Source organism: Mauremys mutica, chromosome 25, assembly GCF_020497125.1.
Source record: "Mauremys mutica isolate MM-2020 ecotype Southern chromosome 25, ASM2049712v1, whole genome shotgun sequence".
Lineage (NCBI taxonomy): Eukaryota > Metazoa > Chordata > Testudines > Geoemydidae > Mauremys > Mauremys mutica.
This window is the reverse complement of record NC_059096.1, coordinates 1,610,836-1,623,807: the sequence shown is the minus strand read 5'-3', so window position 1 is coordinate 1,623,807 and position 12,972 is coordinate 1,610,836. Positions and strand designations below refer to the sequence as shown.

General features: G+C 64.8%; 1 protein-coding gene across 1 annotated transcript in view; it reads right to left on the bottom strand.

Annotated features, from left to right (window-relative positions):
* The window catches only part of KCNH4 (potassium voltage-gated channel subfamily H member 4), a 31,246-nt gene that overhangs the window by 5,532 nt on the left and 12,742 nt on the right, over positions 1-12,972 (bottom strand). The window contains exons 5-11 of the mRNA XM_044999897.1: positions 12,428-12,671; positions 11,923-12,080; positions 10,824-11,031; positions 4,371-4,565; positions 2,896-3,095; positions 2,237-2,486; positions 1,166-1,380 (exon numbers count right to left, since the gene is read on the bottom strand). Of these exons, the coding sequence (XP_044855832.1) occupies positions 1,166-1,380; positions 2,237-2,486; positions 2,896-3,095; positions 4,371-4,565; positions 10,824-11,031; positions 11,923-12,080; positions 12,428-12,671 (1,470 nt within the window). The remainder of the gene's footprint in view (positions 1-1,165; positions 1,381-2,236; positions 2,487-2,895; positions 3,096-4,370; positions 4,566-10,823; positions 11,032-11,922; positions 12,081-12,427; positions 12,672-12,972) is intronic.

Genomic DNA, 12,972 nt, shown 5'->3' with positions numbered 1-12,972 from the left:
CCAGGCACAATTCAGTCTCGGGGTGTCCCTGGCAGGAAGGGCTGAGTTCCTGGACTGGCTGAGTTCCATGCTTTGATCTCACAGTTTGGCACCTACAAATATCTCCCCCCCGCCCGACCCCCAACAAAAACATGCAGACTCGTCAGTTTTCTGTTTGCCTCGGCCTTCCACAAGGAGGATTCATCTGGCGGGTAACGCGAAGCCTCTTGCCTGGCATTGTTAGCTCCTTGGCCAGTGAGGAATGTGCCCCAGGGCCTGTCTGCGACTCCCCGGTAAGGCTGTTATGGTGCCGGAGGAGCTCACGCTGGGTAACAGGCTGGTGAGATCTAAGCATGGAGCTCAGCCAATCCGGCGCTGGTGCCCTGCTTCCTACCAGGCTGCCCCGAGGCTGCTGCTCGTGCTCCTGAGCATTACACACCCGATGTGCTGCCATGTATCCCCGCAGTGCCCAGGCCGACGGCTCCTCCTGCAACGCGGGTGAATGTGCCTGCAACGCTCTGTTCTGTCACTGACCTCGCTAGCACGCACGGGGCAACGGGGCCCGGTACTGAGACGTCACACTACGGCAGATTTGCTCACCTCTGGGCTCCGGCCAGCCCTGGTGTCCGCGGTTCCAGTTAAACCAGAGCGTGTTTTACACTCAGACTTGGGCAGCAGCAGGGGAGGGGGTAATGCAGCGACTCAGGCCCTCTCCCGGAGGTGGGGCAGGCTCAGCAGAAAGAGGGGAACCCCTGGGTCAGGCCACAGGCCTGCGGGCATGGAGCAGGCTCCACTTCCAGTCTAGCAACCCTCCGGGAGCCCCAGCCAGGGCCTGGAGCTTGTCTCCGAGCAGTGTGGCAGGGAGGTGAGACGGGGCAGTGGGGCGTCCATGTGTGTCTCCACGAGTGTTTCATGCTCTCCAGCCCCGCGCACGAGCCCCGCTGGTGTTCGCACTCGTGCAGAGCAGTCACCAGAGTTCCCGCCTGCCCGCGGCGGGGCCGGACCAGCCTGCGCTAGGTCTCCACTGGCCTCCCGGCTGCAGGAGCGACTCAGGGAGCCCTGTCTCGTCCAATCTCCCCCATCCAGCCCAGCCCTTGGGGCTGAGGAGACCCGACGGCCCTGCGGGGTCAGCCAGCATCCCCCGGGGCCGGGGCGGCGGAGGCGGCTCTGGGACAGGCGCACCCACCTCGATCTCGCTGCCTTCCCGCAGGTTGAAGGTGAGGTCCTGGTGGATGTCGGCCATGAACTTGCTGGAGTACTCGGGGTACAGCTCCAGCACCTCCACCAGGCCGCGCAGGGGGATGTACTGCAGGTCGCAGTAGGTCAGCGCCTTGACGTCCGCGTTGGTTTTGATCACCTGGTCCTTGCTGGGCAGGTCGGCCCCGATCAGGTCCCCTTTGCCTGCGGGCGTCAGGAAAGGGGGGTGAGCAGGACGAGAGGTTCCCTGGCCAGGCCCCGATATAGCCCACCCAGGCCTCCTGGCAGGCCCATTGTAGGGATGGGAACCTGAGGCACCGAGCTGGGGGAAGGGCCCTCTAGCCAGGAATGGAACCCAGGAGTCCTGACTCCAGTCCCCGTCCTTAGCCTCCTCCCAGGGAGGAGACCCAGCTTCCGCTGCTCCGGCCCCGCTGGGGGGCCCCAGGGACCTGCCGTTCATCTCACAGGGGAGCTGGCACCTTGCTGGCCGGGGAGGGCCATTTCGGGGGCACTACAAGCTGGACTGGCCCCAAGAGAAGCTTGTGTCTATGCTGGGGGTTGCGCCCAGCCCAGCAGTGATCTGGATCAGCCACAGGGCGTATCTGAGGCCCTGAACCCCAGGGCGGGGCACTGTCTGGGCTCCCAGGAGAGTGCCCATCTCCACCGCGGCCGTGTGACCAGGGAACCAGGCCCTGCTCTCAGCCTGTCCCTCCGCCAACTGGGGACGGGGGCAGACGGGCGCCTTGGAGCAACCGCCACTCACTGCCCGGCGAGGCCCCACACCTCAGAAACTTGCTGCCGGGGGGGAGTGTGGGAAATCCCCCCACACACCCAGGAAGCAGCAGGACAGGTGGACGGACAGACAGCCGCAGGGCTTGACAGGCCGGCCACAGGCTCTGGCCCTGACAGCTCTGCCCCGTCCCCGGGGAACCTCGCCTTGGCAGTTACGGGGGGAGCCCCACTGGCCCCCCTTTGGCTGTCGGCCTTTCGCCAAGGCCCGGTGCCCCCTGCTGCCCGTGAGACCAGCGCAGGGGCTGGCGCACGCCGGGCACTCCCTTACCCAGGATGGCCAGCACCATGTTGTCCTTCAGGACCTCGAGGGAGCCGGAGCAGACGAAGTAGTGGGCCTGCAGGGCGTCGCCCTGGCGCAGCAGGTACTCGCCGGGGGCGCAGAAGGAGGTCTTGATGTGCAGGGAGAGGGCACGCAGGCAGCCCCGGCTGGCCGTCTCGAAGAGCGGCAGCTGCAGGATGTCTTTGTTGAGGTGCATGGCGATGTCAGCCCGCAGCTCGTCGGGGAAGTCGCGCAGCAGCTGCGGGGGCAGCGGGAGGGAGTCAGGGGCACTGGCAGGGTGCGGGGGGTCGCCTGGCACCCAGCTCCCCAAGGTGCTGGAGGGGAACAGCAGCGCACCCGCCCTCCTGCAGGAGATGCCAAGGCTGTTGGAGATACGGACGTACTGTCCCCTGCACACTCACAGCCCTGCCCGCCCGGGCACCCCAGCGTTACCGTCCCGGCATCGGGCACTCAGCAGCAGCAATGGGACCTGGACTCCTTGGCTCCAGACACACAAGCCCCTGCCCCCGGCACAGAGCTCTGACCCTCTGCAGCTGCAGCGAGCACGCGCCCCAGCCAGAGAGCCAGCTCCCCCGGCTCCGTCCCTCCATGCTGTGTGCCGTGGGCAGAGATCCAGCGCCTGGCATGGGCGCGGGGGCACCGCCTACCTCGTTGGCGTCGATGCCGTTGTTCACCGACCAGGTGGTCTGGAAGTACTCCAGCATCCTCTGCTTGAGCTGCTGCGGGAGGCGGTGCACGCGGATGAAGTCCTTGAGGTCCTTCATGCGGGTGTGGTAGAGGGAACGGCGGGAGTACATGCGCTGGATTATGGCCGTGACGTTGCCGAACACCACGGCGTGCATCAGGGCTGCAGAGAGAGCCCGGCGCCGTGTCAGCGCCACGGGAGCAGGGAGCCCAGACCCCAGGCTGCACCGGGCCAGGGCTGAGCCGCCTCTCTGCCAGGTGCCCTGCAGCGCTGGGAGAACCTACCCGCGAGGGGCCTTTTCTGCCAGCCCCGGCAGCTCACGGTCAGCTTGGGGGGGAAGGGGTCATGTTCACCTCTAGCACCCTCCCCTGGACACGGGGCTCCTGTTAACCTTCCCACTTCAGCAGCCAGACTCTTGGGGAGTTGGCACGCCAGGGAGTGTGTGACCTGCCACCCCCACTCACCCCCAGGGCGTGCACCCTATTCCCCCTGCACTGGAACTGCAGGGCGTGTCCCCTTGCCCCGACCCTACCCGGGTCCCCCCCAGCACAGGGCGCATGTCCCCTTGCCTGGCACCGCCCGGCTCCCCCCCAGCACAGGGCGCATGTCCCCTTGCCAGGCTCCGCCCGGCTCCCCCCCAGCACAGGGCGCATGTCCCCTTGCCTGGCCCCGCCCGGCTCCCCCCCAGCACAGGGCGCATGTCCCCTTGCCTGGCCCCGCCCGGCTCCCCCCCAGCACAGGGCGCATGTCCCCTTGCCAGGCTCCGCCCGGCTCCCCCCCAGCACAGGGCGCATGTCCCCTTGCCTGGCCCCGCCCGGCTCCCCCCCAGCACAGGGCGCATGCCCCCCTTGCCCGGCCCCGCCCGGCTCCCCCCCAGCACAGGGCGCATGCCCCCCTTGCCTGGCCCCGCCCGGCTCCCCCCCAGCACAGGGCGCATTTCCCCTTGCCAGGCCCTACCCGGGTCCCCCCCAGCACAGGGCTCATGTCCCCTTGCCTGGCCCCGCCCGGCTCCCCCCCAGCACAGGGCGCATGTCCCCTTGCCTGGCCCCGCCCGGCTCCCCCCCAGCACAGGGCGCATGCCTCCTTGCCTGGCCCCGCCCGGCTCCCCCCCAGCACAGGGCGCATGTCCCCCTTGCCTGGCCCCGCCCGGCTCCCCCCCAGCACAGGGCGCGTGCCCCCTTGCCAGGCCCTGCCCGGCTCCCCCCCAGCACAGGGCGCGTGCCCCCTTGCCTGGCCCCGCCCTGCTCCCCCCCAGCACAGGGCGCATTTCCCCTGGCCTGGCCCCGCCCGGCTCCCCCCCAGCACAGGGCGCATGCCCCCTTGCCTGGCCCCGCCCGGCTCCCCCCCAGCACAGGACGCATGTCCCCTTGCCAGGCCCCGCCCGGCTCCCCCCCAGCACAGGGCGCATGCCCCCTTGCCTGGCCCCGCCCGGCTCACCCCCGATCAGCATGGTGCAGATGGAGAAGATCTTCTCGGCGTCGGTGTTGGCGCAGACGTTGCCGAAGCCCACGCTGGTGAGGCTGCTGAGGGTGAAGTAGAGGGAAGCAATGTAGGTGCTGCGGACGGACGGGCCGCCCAGGGAGCTGTTGATGTAGGGCGCCTCCAGCCTCTTGCCCAGCTCGTGGAGCCAGCCTGCCAAGCACAGCGAGGGGTTACAGTCGGCTGGCGCTCGGCGTGGGGGGCCGGGCCAGCCCACGGGGGAGCCCGGAGCAGCCCCCTGCTGGGCATCGCTGCCCCTCGGCCCCAGCGTGGCACCCAGGAGCATTGGCCTGGCCAGGGTCAGTGCCACACACTGTCACCGCGACTTGCCCTGGGAGCGGGGCCAGCCCGGCCGGGTCATTCCCGCCTCACTCGGGCAAGCTAGTCCCAGAGCCTTCAGCTCCGCAGCCAGAGCCCGCTGTGTGGCCCCAGGCTTCAGCTCCCTCCCTCTGAATCACCGGGGCCGAGCGCTCGGGCGTGCCAGGCACCAGAGCCCTTGCCGCCGGCACAGGCGCTCAGGGCTCGATCCCCGGACTAAGGCAGGGACGAGCAACGGGGTGGGGTCTGCGCAGCCCGGCGTGTGTCTGCCGCTTTTGTGAGCCTCCGGCTGTGCCTGCCTGGCTGCCCTGTCGCTCTGCCAGACCAGGGAGCTCCCACCCAACGGCTCCGAGAGCAGGAGTGGACGGGATCCCTGCTTGGCCAGCAACTCCCCCAGAGCCCTCCCTTCCCCTGCCCATCCTGGCCTGCTGTGAAGGAGTAGGAAGCACAGACTGTCTGTGCGGGGGAGGGGAGAGCCAGAGGTTTAGGTGAGTGTCAGGAATTCAAACTGTGAGCTGAGCTTGGCCTGGGGGAGGGGAGGTGACACCTCTGGCCAGGGGAGACAAAGGAAGGAGGCGGAGGAGAGAGGAGGGGCCGGAGAGGACTGGGAGACGAGAGTGGGCTGGAGAAGAGAGAGGAGCAGGGAGACCGAGCTCTGATCCCCGGGGGGGGGGGGGGGGGGGGGGGAGGCCCCCCAAGATGGACCGAACCGGGGGGGGAATCTGGTTATCTGTGCCTGCAAGACCTGTGTTGGACGGTGTTCCTGTCGTCTAAATAAACCTTCTGCTTTACTGGATGGCTGAGAGTCCTGGTGAATCGTAGGGAGCCCGGGGGTGAAGGCCCTGGGTCCCCCACACTCCGTGACAACTGGTGGCAGCGGTGGGATCGGCGGCACCCCGTGGACGGCGCTTCCTGCAGTAAGTGACTGGGGAGCAGGAAAACGAAGGGGCGATTCACTCCTGGGCGAGTGTGACCAGAGAGCAGGACTTTGCAGTAACAGGGTCCCCCGGGGGATCACAGTGAGCGATCCCAGGGGCGGAGGAGTCTGCAGCTCGACCCTGGCAGAGAGGGGGTGACCTCAAAGACTGGCACACGAGGGGTCCCCCTGGAACCCGTGGGGAGCGGCGAGCACCCCGGCCTGCGAGTGGCCAGCAGGAAGATGTATTCCCAGAAGCGCAAGTGTGAGCTGGTGGAGCTGTGCAAGCAGAGGGGGCTGCGCCATGGGAAGCTCACCAAGGCCCAGCTGATTGCCCGGCTGGAGGAGAGAGATCGAGTCAATGAACCGGTCCCTGTCTCTGAGGGAAGCAGCCCGGCAGATGCAGCGCAGGCACCAGTGTCTGTCCCTGCTGGGAGTGGTCAGCCGGCTGCTGAGGGCTCCTCGAGACCTCCCACCCCTAGGCCTAGGGGGAGGGGGAGGAGGAGCCCAGCTACCGAGGGCACCGTGACCCCCCCGGCCGGCAGGGGATCGTCCCGGCGACGCTCGGCCTCCGTGGAACTCAGGCGGCTGGACTTGGAGAGAGAGATCAAACGGATGGAGATGGAGATGGAGGAGCGTAAGGAGCTGAGGGCATATGAGGAAAGACAAAGCCAGCGTGAGCTGGAGGAGAAGGAGAAGCAACGCGGATACGAGGCGAGAGAGAAGGAGGAGCAGCGCAGACATGAGCTGGCCATGGCCCAACTGAACAACAGGGAGGCCCCGGCTGCGGTGAGTGAGGGGGGGCCCAAGCCTACAAAGAGCTTCGATGCGAACTTCCTGGCCCCGCGTAAGGAGGGGGAGGACATAGACACCTTCCTGACGGCCTTTGAGAATGCCTGCGAGCTGCACCAGGTTGACCCTGCAGACAGGATCCGGCGCCTCACCCCCTTACTGGACTCCACCGCCGTGGAGGTGTACAGCCGAATGAGAGGGGCGGAGGCGGGGGACTACAACCTGTTCAAAGAGGCCCTGCTCCGCGAGTTTGGGCTGACCCCGGAGATGTACCGGAAGAGGTTCCGGGGTCAACGTAAGACCCGGGAGGTCACATACCTGCAACTGGTCAACCGGGCGCAGGGGTATGCCCGCAAGTGGACAGCCGGGGCCCAAACTAGAGAGGACCTGCTTGACCTAGTCGTACTGGAGCACCTGTATGCGCAGTGCCCGTCTGACCTGAAGCAGTGGCTGATGGACCGGAAGCCGGAGAACCCGCAGCATGCAGGCCGGCTGGCCGACCAATACATGGACAGTCGGGCGGGGGATGGCAGGGAGGCGTCTCGAAGGAGCAGGTCTGCCTCAACGCAGAGAGAGAGTCACCATGGGACCTCCCAGAAGGAGCCGAGGGAGAGCCCCCACCAAAGGGAAGCATCTGGCGTCAGGTCCAGCCGTCCCCCTCGAGGGGACCCACGAGACATGGGCTGCTATCAGTGTGGCCAGCCGGGCCACGTACGGGCCCAGTGCCCCAAGCTCCGGGACAAACTGAGCAGACCAACCCCACACTGGGTCAACTTGGTAGAGACCCAGCCGGATGAGGGGCAGCGGTCGCACGAAAGGGGGGTGGGCCGCGTACCCCCTGCAAAGGAGGGAGGGGGGCCCCGGGTCGACCCCTCCGAGGGGCTGGATGCTCCCAGCCCTGAGTTTGGGGTTTACAGGGTGGGCACGGGACTACCCCTCCGGAGCGAGTGCCTTGTTCCCCTGGAGGTAGACGGGAAGGAGGTCACTGGGTACTGGGATACGGGCGCAGAGGTGACGCTGGCCCGGCCGCAGGTGGTGGGCTCAGATCGGATGGTGCCCAACACCTACCTGAACCTGAGGGGCGTAATCGGGACCCCATTCAAGGTGCCTGTCGCGAGGGTGCACCTAAAGTGGGGGGACAAGGAGGGCCTCAAGGACGTGGGGGTGCACCCACATTTGCCCACGGAGGTGTTAATGGGGGGGGACCTCGAGGACTGGCCAAGTAACACCCAGGGTACCCTGTCCGTGAACCGTAGTCAGGGTCGACGCAGGGCTCTGCACCCTGACCCCGGGGAAAGTACTTTGGCCGAGACACCGGACCCTGACCCGGTAGGGAGGGAACGCCCAGGGACAGGGCTCAGAGAGGCTGTGGCCCCAGACCCAGCCGGGGAGAGAGAGCAGATCCCCGTCCCTGCCCCAGCGGCTGAGTACCAGGCCGCGGTGCGAGAAGACCCCTCCTTGCGGAGGATAAGGGACCTGGCCAACCTTAGGGGGGGACAGACCATGGGACGAGGTGGCCGGAAAAGGTTCCTGTGGGAGAAGGGGCTCCTGTACCGAGAATGGGCTCCCCCAGGGAAGATGGAGTCAGGGGGGATCAGGAGGCAGCTGGTGGTACCCCAGGAGTATCGCCACCAGCTGCTGTGCCGGGCCCATGACATTCCCCCCTCAGGGCACCAGGGAGCCTGGCATACCCAGCAGCGGCTGCTGCAGAACTATTACTGGCCTGGGGTCTTTGCCCATGTCCGGCAGCACTGCCGCTCCTGTGACCTCTGCCAGAGGGGGAGGAGGGCCCGGGACAGGGGGGAGATGGCTGTAAGGCCCTCGCCCCACCCCGAGGAGCCTGTCCAGAGGGGGGCCAGGGTCAGAGGGGGGGCTCTGAACCGAGAGAACCCGAATCACAGCCCCCCAGACTGGAACGTGGGGAGAAGGCCCCAGCCCCGTGTGCACCCCAGGGGTACTAGGGTGGGGAAAGGGCGCGGGCGGCATAAGGTTGTAGGTGGGTCCGAACTTCCCCGGGTCACTGGCTGGAGTGACCCCGCTCAGTTCAGTCTCGGAGGGGGGAGAGGTGTGAAGGAGTAGGAAGCACAGACTGTCTGTGCGGGGGAGGGGAGAGCCAGAGGTTTAGGTGAGTGTCAGGAATTCAAACTGTGAGCTGAGCTTGGCCTGGGGGAGGGGAGGTGACACCTCTGGCCAGGGGAGACAAAGGAAGGAGGCGGAGGAGAGAGGAGGGGCCGGAGAGGACTGGGAGACGAGAGTGGGCTGGAGAAGAGAGAGGAGCAGGGAGACCGAGCTCTGATCCCCGGGGGGGGGGGCTGTGAGGCCCCCCAAGATGGACCGAACCGGGGGGGGAATCTGGTTATCTGTGCCTGCAAGACCTGTGTTGGACGGTGTTCCTGTCGTCTAAATAAACCTTCTGCTTTACTGGATGGCTGAGAGTCCTGGTGAATCGTAGGGAGCCCGGGGGTGAAGGCCCTGGGTCCCCCACACTCCGTGACACCTGCCCAATGCAGCCAGGGACTTCTCTCACCACCGCCCCCGGGCCCCACGACTGCCAGGCCACCCCCACTGCTCAGAGAGCTCTCCCTGCCTGCAGCGGGGGGGCCTGGCTCACCCCAGCGGCTGGACTCCCCCTGCGGAGGGGGCAGGCTGCCCTCCGCCACCCATCCTGCCTTCCCAGGACTTGAGTCCTGTGCATGGAGCCAGCATGAGGCCTGGGGACGTCCCCCGTCTTGTGCTGGGCCTTTGTGCACATCCCCCAGGCTGCACAGAACAGTCTAGTGCCCGGACCCGCTGGCCCTCACCAGACCCGGCGTCCACCTCCTTTGAAGGTGTGACGGTACCGACATCACCTGCGACCGAACAGATCGTTGGTGCAACTGCTGTTCTATATTTGCAGCAAATATTGTACAAAGGTTGTCGTGTGAGGTGTCTGTGGACAGGTTCTGGTTTGCTAGTTACGATGGTGCTGTCTGTATGTGTGTATCATTTGTGTGGTTAAAGTTATGAGTATTGGCCAGGTACTTGTATCCCCTCAATGTGTTTTCATTCTAAGAAGCCTAAGTAGTAAAGCATTTGGTCAGCTTCTTGAGAAAGGAATTTGCAAATTAAGTGCCCAATCAAGAAACACTTAACGGACAATGGACCTTGGAAGACTCCAGTCCACATAAGGAGTCTACCTGGGGCCCTTCAAGATGGCATGTGAGCAATGGCTGCTGCCTGTAAAGAACTGAGTCATGCATGGACATGTGACTTGCCCATGTGACTCCAGACTCCATTTTGCTGTAATTTTCCACAGTAAGAACCTTACACCTGGAAGAGACTATAAAAGGCAGCTGCCTCATCTCCATCTGGTCTTCAATCCTGCTTCTAACCTCTGGAGGGACTTTGCTACACACTGAAGCTTTGAACAAAGGACTGAATGACCCATCCTAGCGGGGGATGTTCCAGAGACTTGATTTGAACCTGGAGTTTATTCCATCACTGCTACAAGCCTGAACCAAGAACTTTGCCATCACTGTATGGAATTGATTCCATTTAACCAATTCTAGCTCTCATCTCTATCTTTTTCCTTTTATGAATAAACCTTTAGATTTTAGATTCTAAAGGAGATTGGCAACACCATGATTTGTGGGTAAGATCTAATTTGTATATTGACCTGGGTCTGGGGCTTGGTCCTTTGGGATCAGGAGAACCGTTTTTCTTTTACTGGGGTGTTGGTTTTCATAACCATTTGTCCCCATAACGAGTGGCACTGGTGATGATACTAGGAGACAGGAGTGTCTAAGGGAATTGCTTGTGTGACTTGTGGTCAGCCAGTGGGGTGAGACCAAAGACCTCTCTGGCTGGCTGGTTTGGTTTGGTTTGCCTTGGTGTGCAAAGGAACCCAGCCTTGGGCTGTGACTGCCCTGCTTGAAGCAATTTGTCCTGAATTGGCCTCTCAGAATCATAAAATATCAGGGTTGGAAGGGACCTCGGGAGGTCATCCCACCTCCTGCTCAAAGCAGTGTCCCACCAGAACCAGCATCGTTACAGCAGGCTCCTGCTGAGCGGCGGCAGTGGGAAGGATGTGTTGCTCGTCGATAGCCACCCACCAGCCAAATCCATTCCTGGACCCTCAGCACGGCGCCCTGGGGGGTGGGTCAGCCTCAGGTTCTGCCTTGTACAGGTGGGGAAACTGAGGCACGGGGCAAGGCAGTAACTTGCCTAGATCACACAAGCAGTCCATGGGAAAGGTAGAATAGAACCCAGGCATCCTGACTCCCAGCCCCACCTGCTCTAACCACTAGATCCCACTCCCCTCCCAGAGCTAGCAACAGAACCCAGGAGTCCTGTGCCCACCCACTGGGATCTGCCCGGCTCAGCCCCATGCACCCCGCCTGACTCACCGATGTCCCAGGTCAGAGGGTCGTTACTTTCCATCTCCTTCCGGCCGATCACGTACCAGATGCAGGCCAGCCAGTGGGCGAGCAGGGCGAACATGGACATGAGCAGGGTGAGCACCATTGCGCTGTACTGGGAGTAGCGATCCAGCTTCTGCAGCAGGCGCAGCAGCCTCAGGAGACGCACGGTCTTCAGCAGGTGCACCAGCGAGGTCTGGGTTGGCGGGGGGGGGAGAAGCAGACGCAGTCGTCACTGACCGCGGGCACCAGGGCAGCCTCTGCCCCGGGCCGGACGGGAAACAGCTTCAAGAACTAGTCCTGGGGAAACTCAGCCCAGCAGGGGGTTTGGCTCCCGCCCGCTGCCCTCCCCCGACTGGCTGACGTCCCGCTGCAGCCCGAGGTCTCACGCTGGGAAGGGGCTCGACACCACGCGGGGGCCGCGTCCTCGGGCTCAGCAGCTTGTTGCCAGGAAGCTCCCCTTGGTCACGCTCTGCTGCTGGCTTGGATCCATTCCCACGGCACGTGGGGCCGGGGGAGCACGAGCCGCAGCATCATGCAAGGCACAGGCCCTCCTCCTGTCCCGGGCCGACACCCCTGTTCTTGCAGGCTGGTGCCTGGGGTGAATACAGAGCTCCTAATGCATCCGTCGCTCCTGCCCAGGGCCTCTGTGGAGGGGCTGGGGCCCGGGCCCTCCCTGCCCACCCCCAGGCGCTGTCTGGTCTCTCGGCATTATCGGAACACCGTGTGTTCATGTGGCCACACGTGTGTCTGTAATTTTACACGTCTCTGCAGGTGCAAACGAAGCTGGGTGTGCAGGAGAATGCATTTGCACGTGTCTCTCTCGGAGCACGGAGGCCTTGCTGTGCCTGTGTTTACATGCGTGTGTCCGTGCACACGCGTGTCCAGCCCGCAGAGCCAGCACCAAGCAAGCAGAGATTTCACGCTGCGGACGGTCTGTGGCTCTCTCGGGTTCCACTGGGCTGGGTGGGCGGCTTCCCGCTGTCACTGTGATTGCTGCTCTCCCCTCACCCCGATGGCTCCTCCGGAGACGGGACAGAGGCGACCCCAGCCCCCCTTCTCCCCCCCCCCCCCGGTTTGCACTCACCACGGTCACATTGAACGCGTAGAGGAGGTCGAAGGGCAAGGCCGCGATCAGGTCCACGAAGAACCAGGTGGCCACGTAGTGGATGCAGATGGAGCGGGGGTCGTACACCACCTGCCCCGACTGGCTGACGTAGGTGGTGCGGAAGTTCAGGACGATGTCTGCAGAGAAGGGCCGACCCGGTCACTGCCCCACACGGCCGCCAGCGGGAGCGGCCAGAACCCTGATCCCAGCCGCCGGCCTTGGCCCCCGCCGCACCCCACGCTGCAGGGCCCCGCTCCCCGGGGCAGACGCCAGCCTGGAACCTGGGGGCTCAGACCCAGCCCACAGCGGGGATGGGGGCGAGCTGCAACGAGCACTCTGAGCACCCACGGATACGCGCCCCTGGCACAGAGCTGAGCTCCGGCCTCGACGTCGTCTCAGCTACTTGCAGTCCCACCGCCAGGCGCTGAGTGAACTCCCCTGGGCCAGGCCCCCACAGCCCAGCCCAGCCCCGCGTGGGCCCTACCCAGGATGAAGAGCATCTCCACGGCGATGTCGCTGACGATGGTGCTGCGGGCGGCAGTCAGACTGTCCTCGGTGCCGGTGAAGCAGACGTTGTAGGGGACGGTGACAGCCACGTAGAAGGTGGCCAGCAGGATGAGCCAGTCCCACAGGGCCTTGAAGACGCTGTAGTGCAGCAAGATGAAGCGGGATTTCTGCACCGAGGCCACTTTGTACTCGGGAAGGGACGGCTTGCTCCCAAACACGCTCTGGGGAAGGAAGACCGCACAGAGGCTGGCACCAGCTGGGATCCAGCCGAGGACCTGTGAAGCCAGCACGGGTGCCCTCTGCAGGGGGTGGGAGCAGACTCACGTCCAGTGGGGGGTCAGGCACGGAGGGGGGGGACAGTCCCCCATGGCTATCAGCACGATGCACAAGGCCCAATACCGGGGTGAGGGGCCTGCAGCAGAGATTGCTATGAATAGCACCAGGCCTGTGCCCCAGAGAGCTGCTCTGACAAACGGGACAGGCATCCCTGGACAGGGACACAGAGACGCCCTGACACCCACC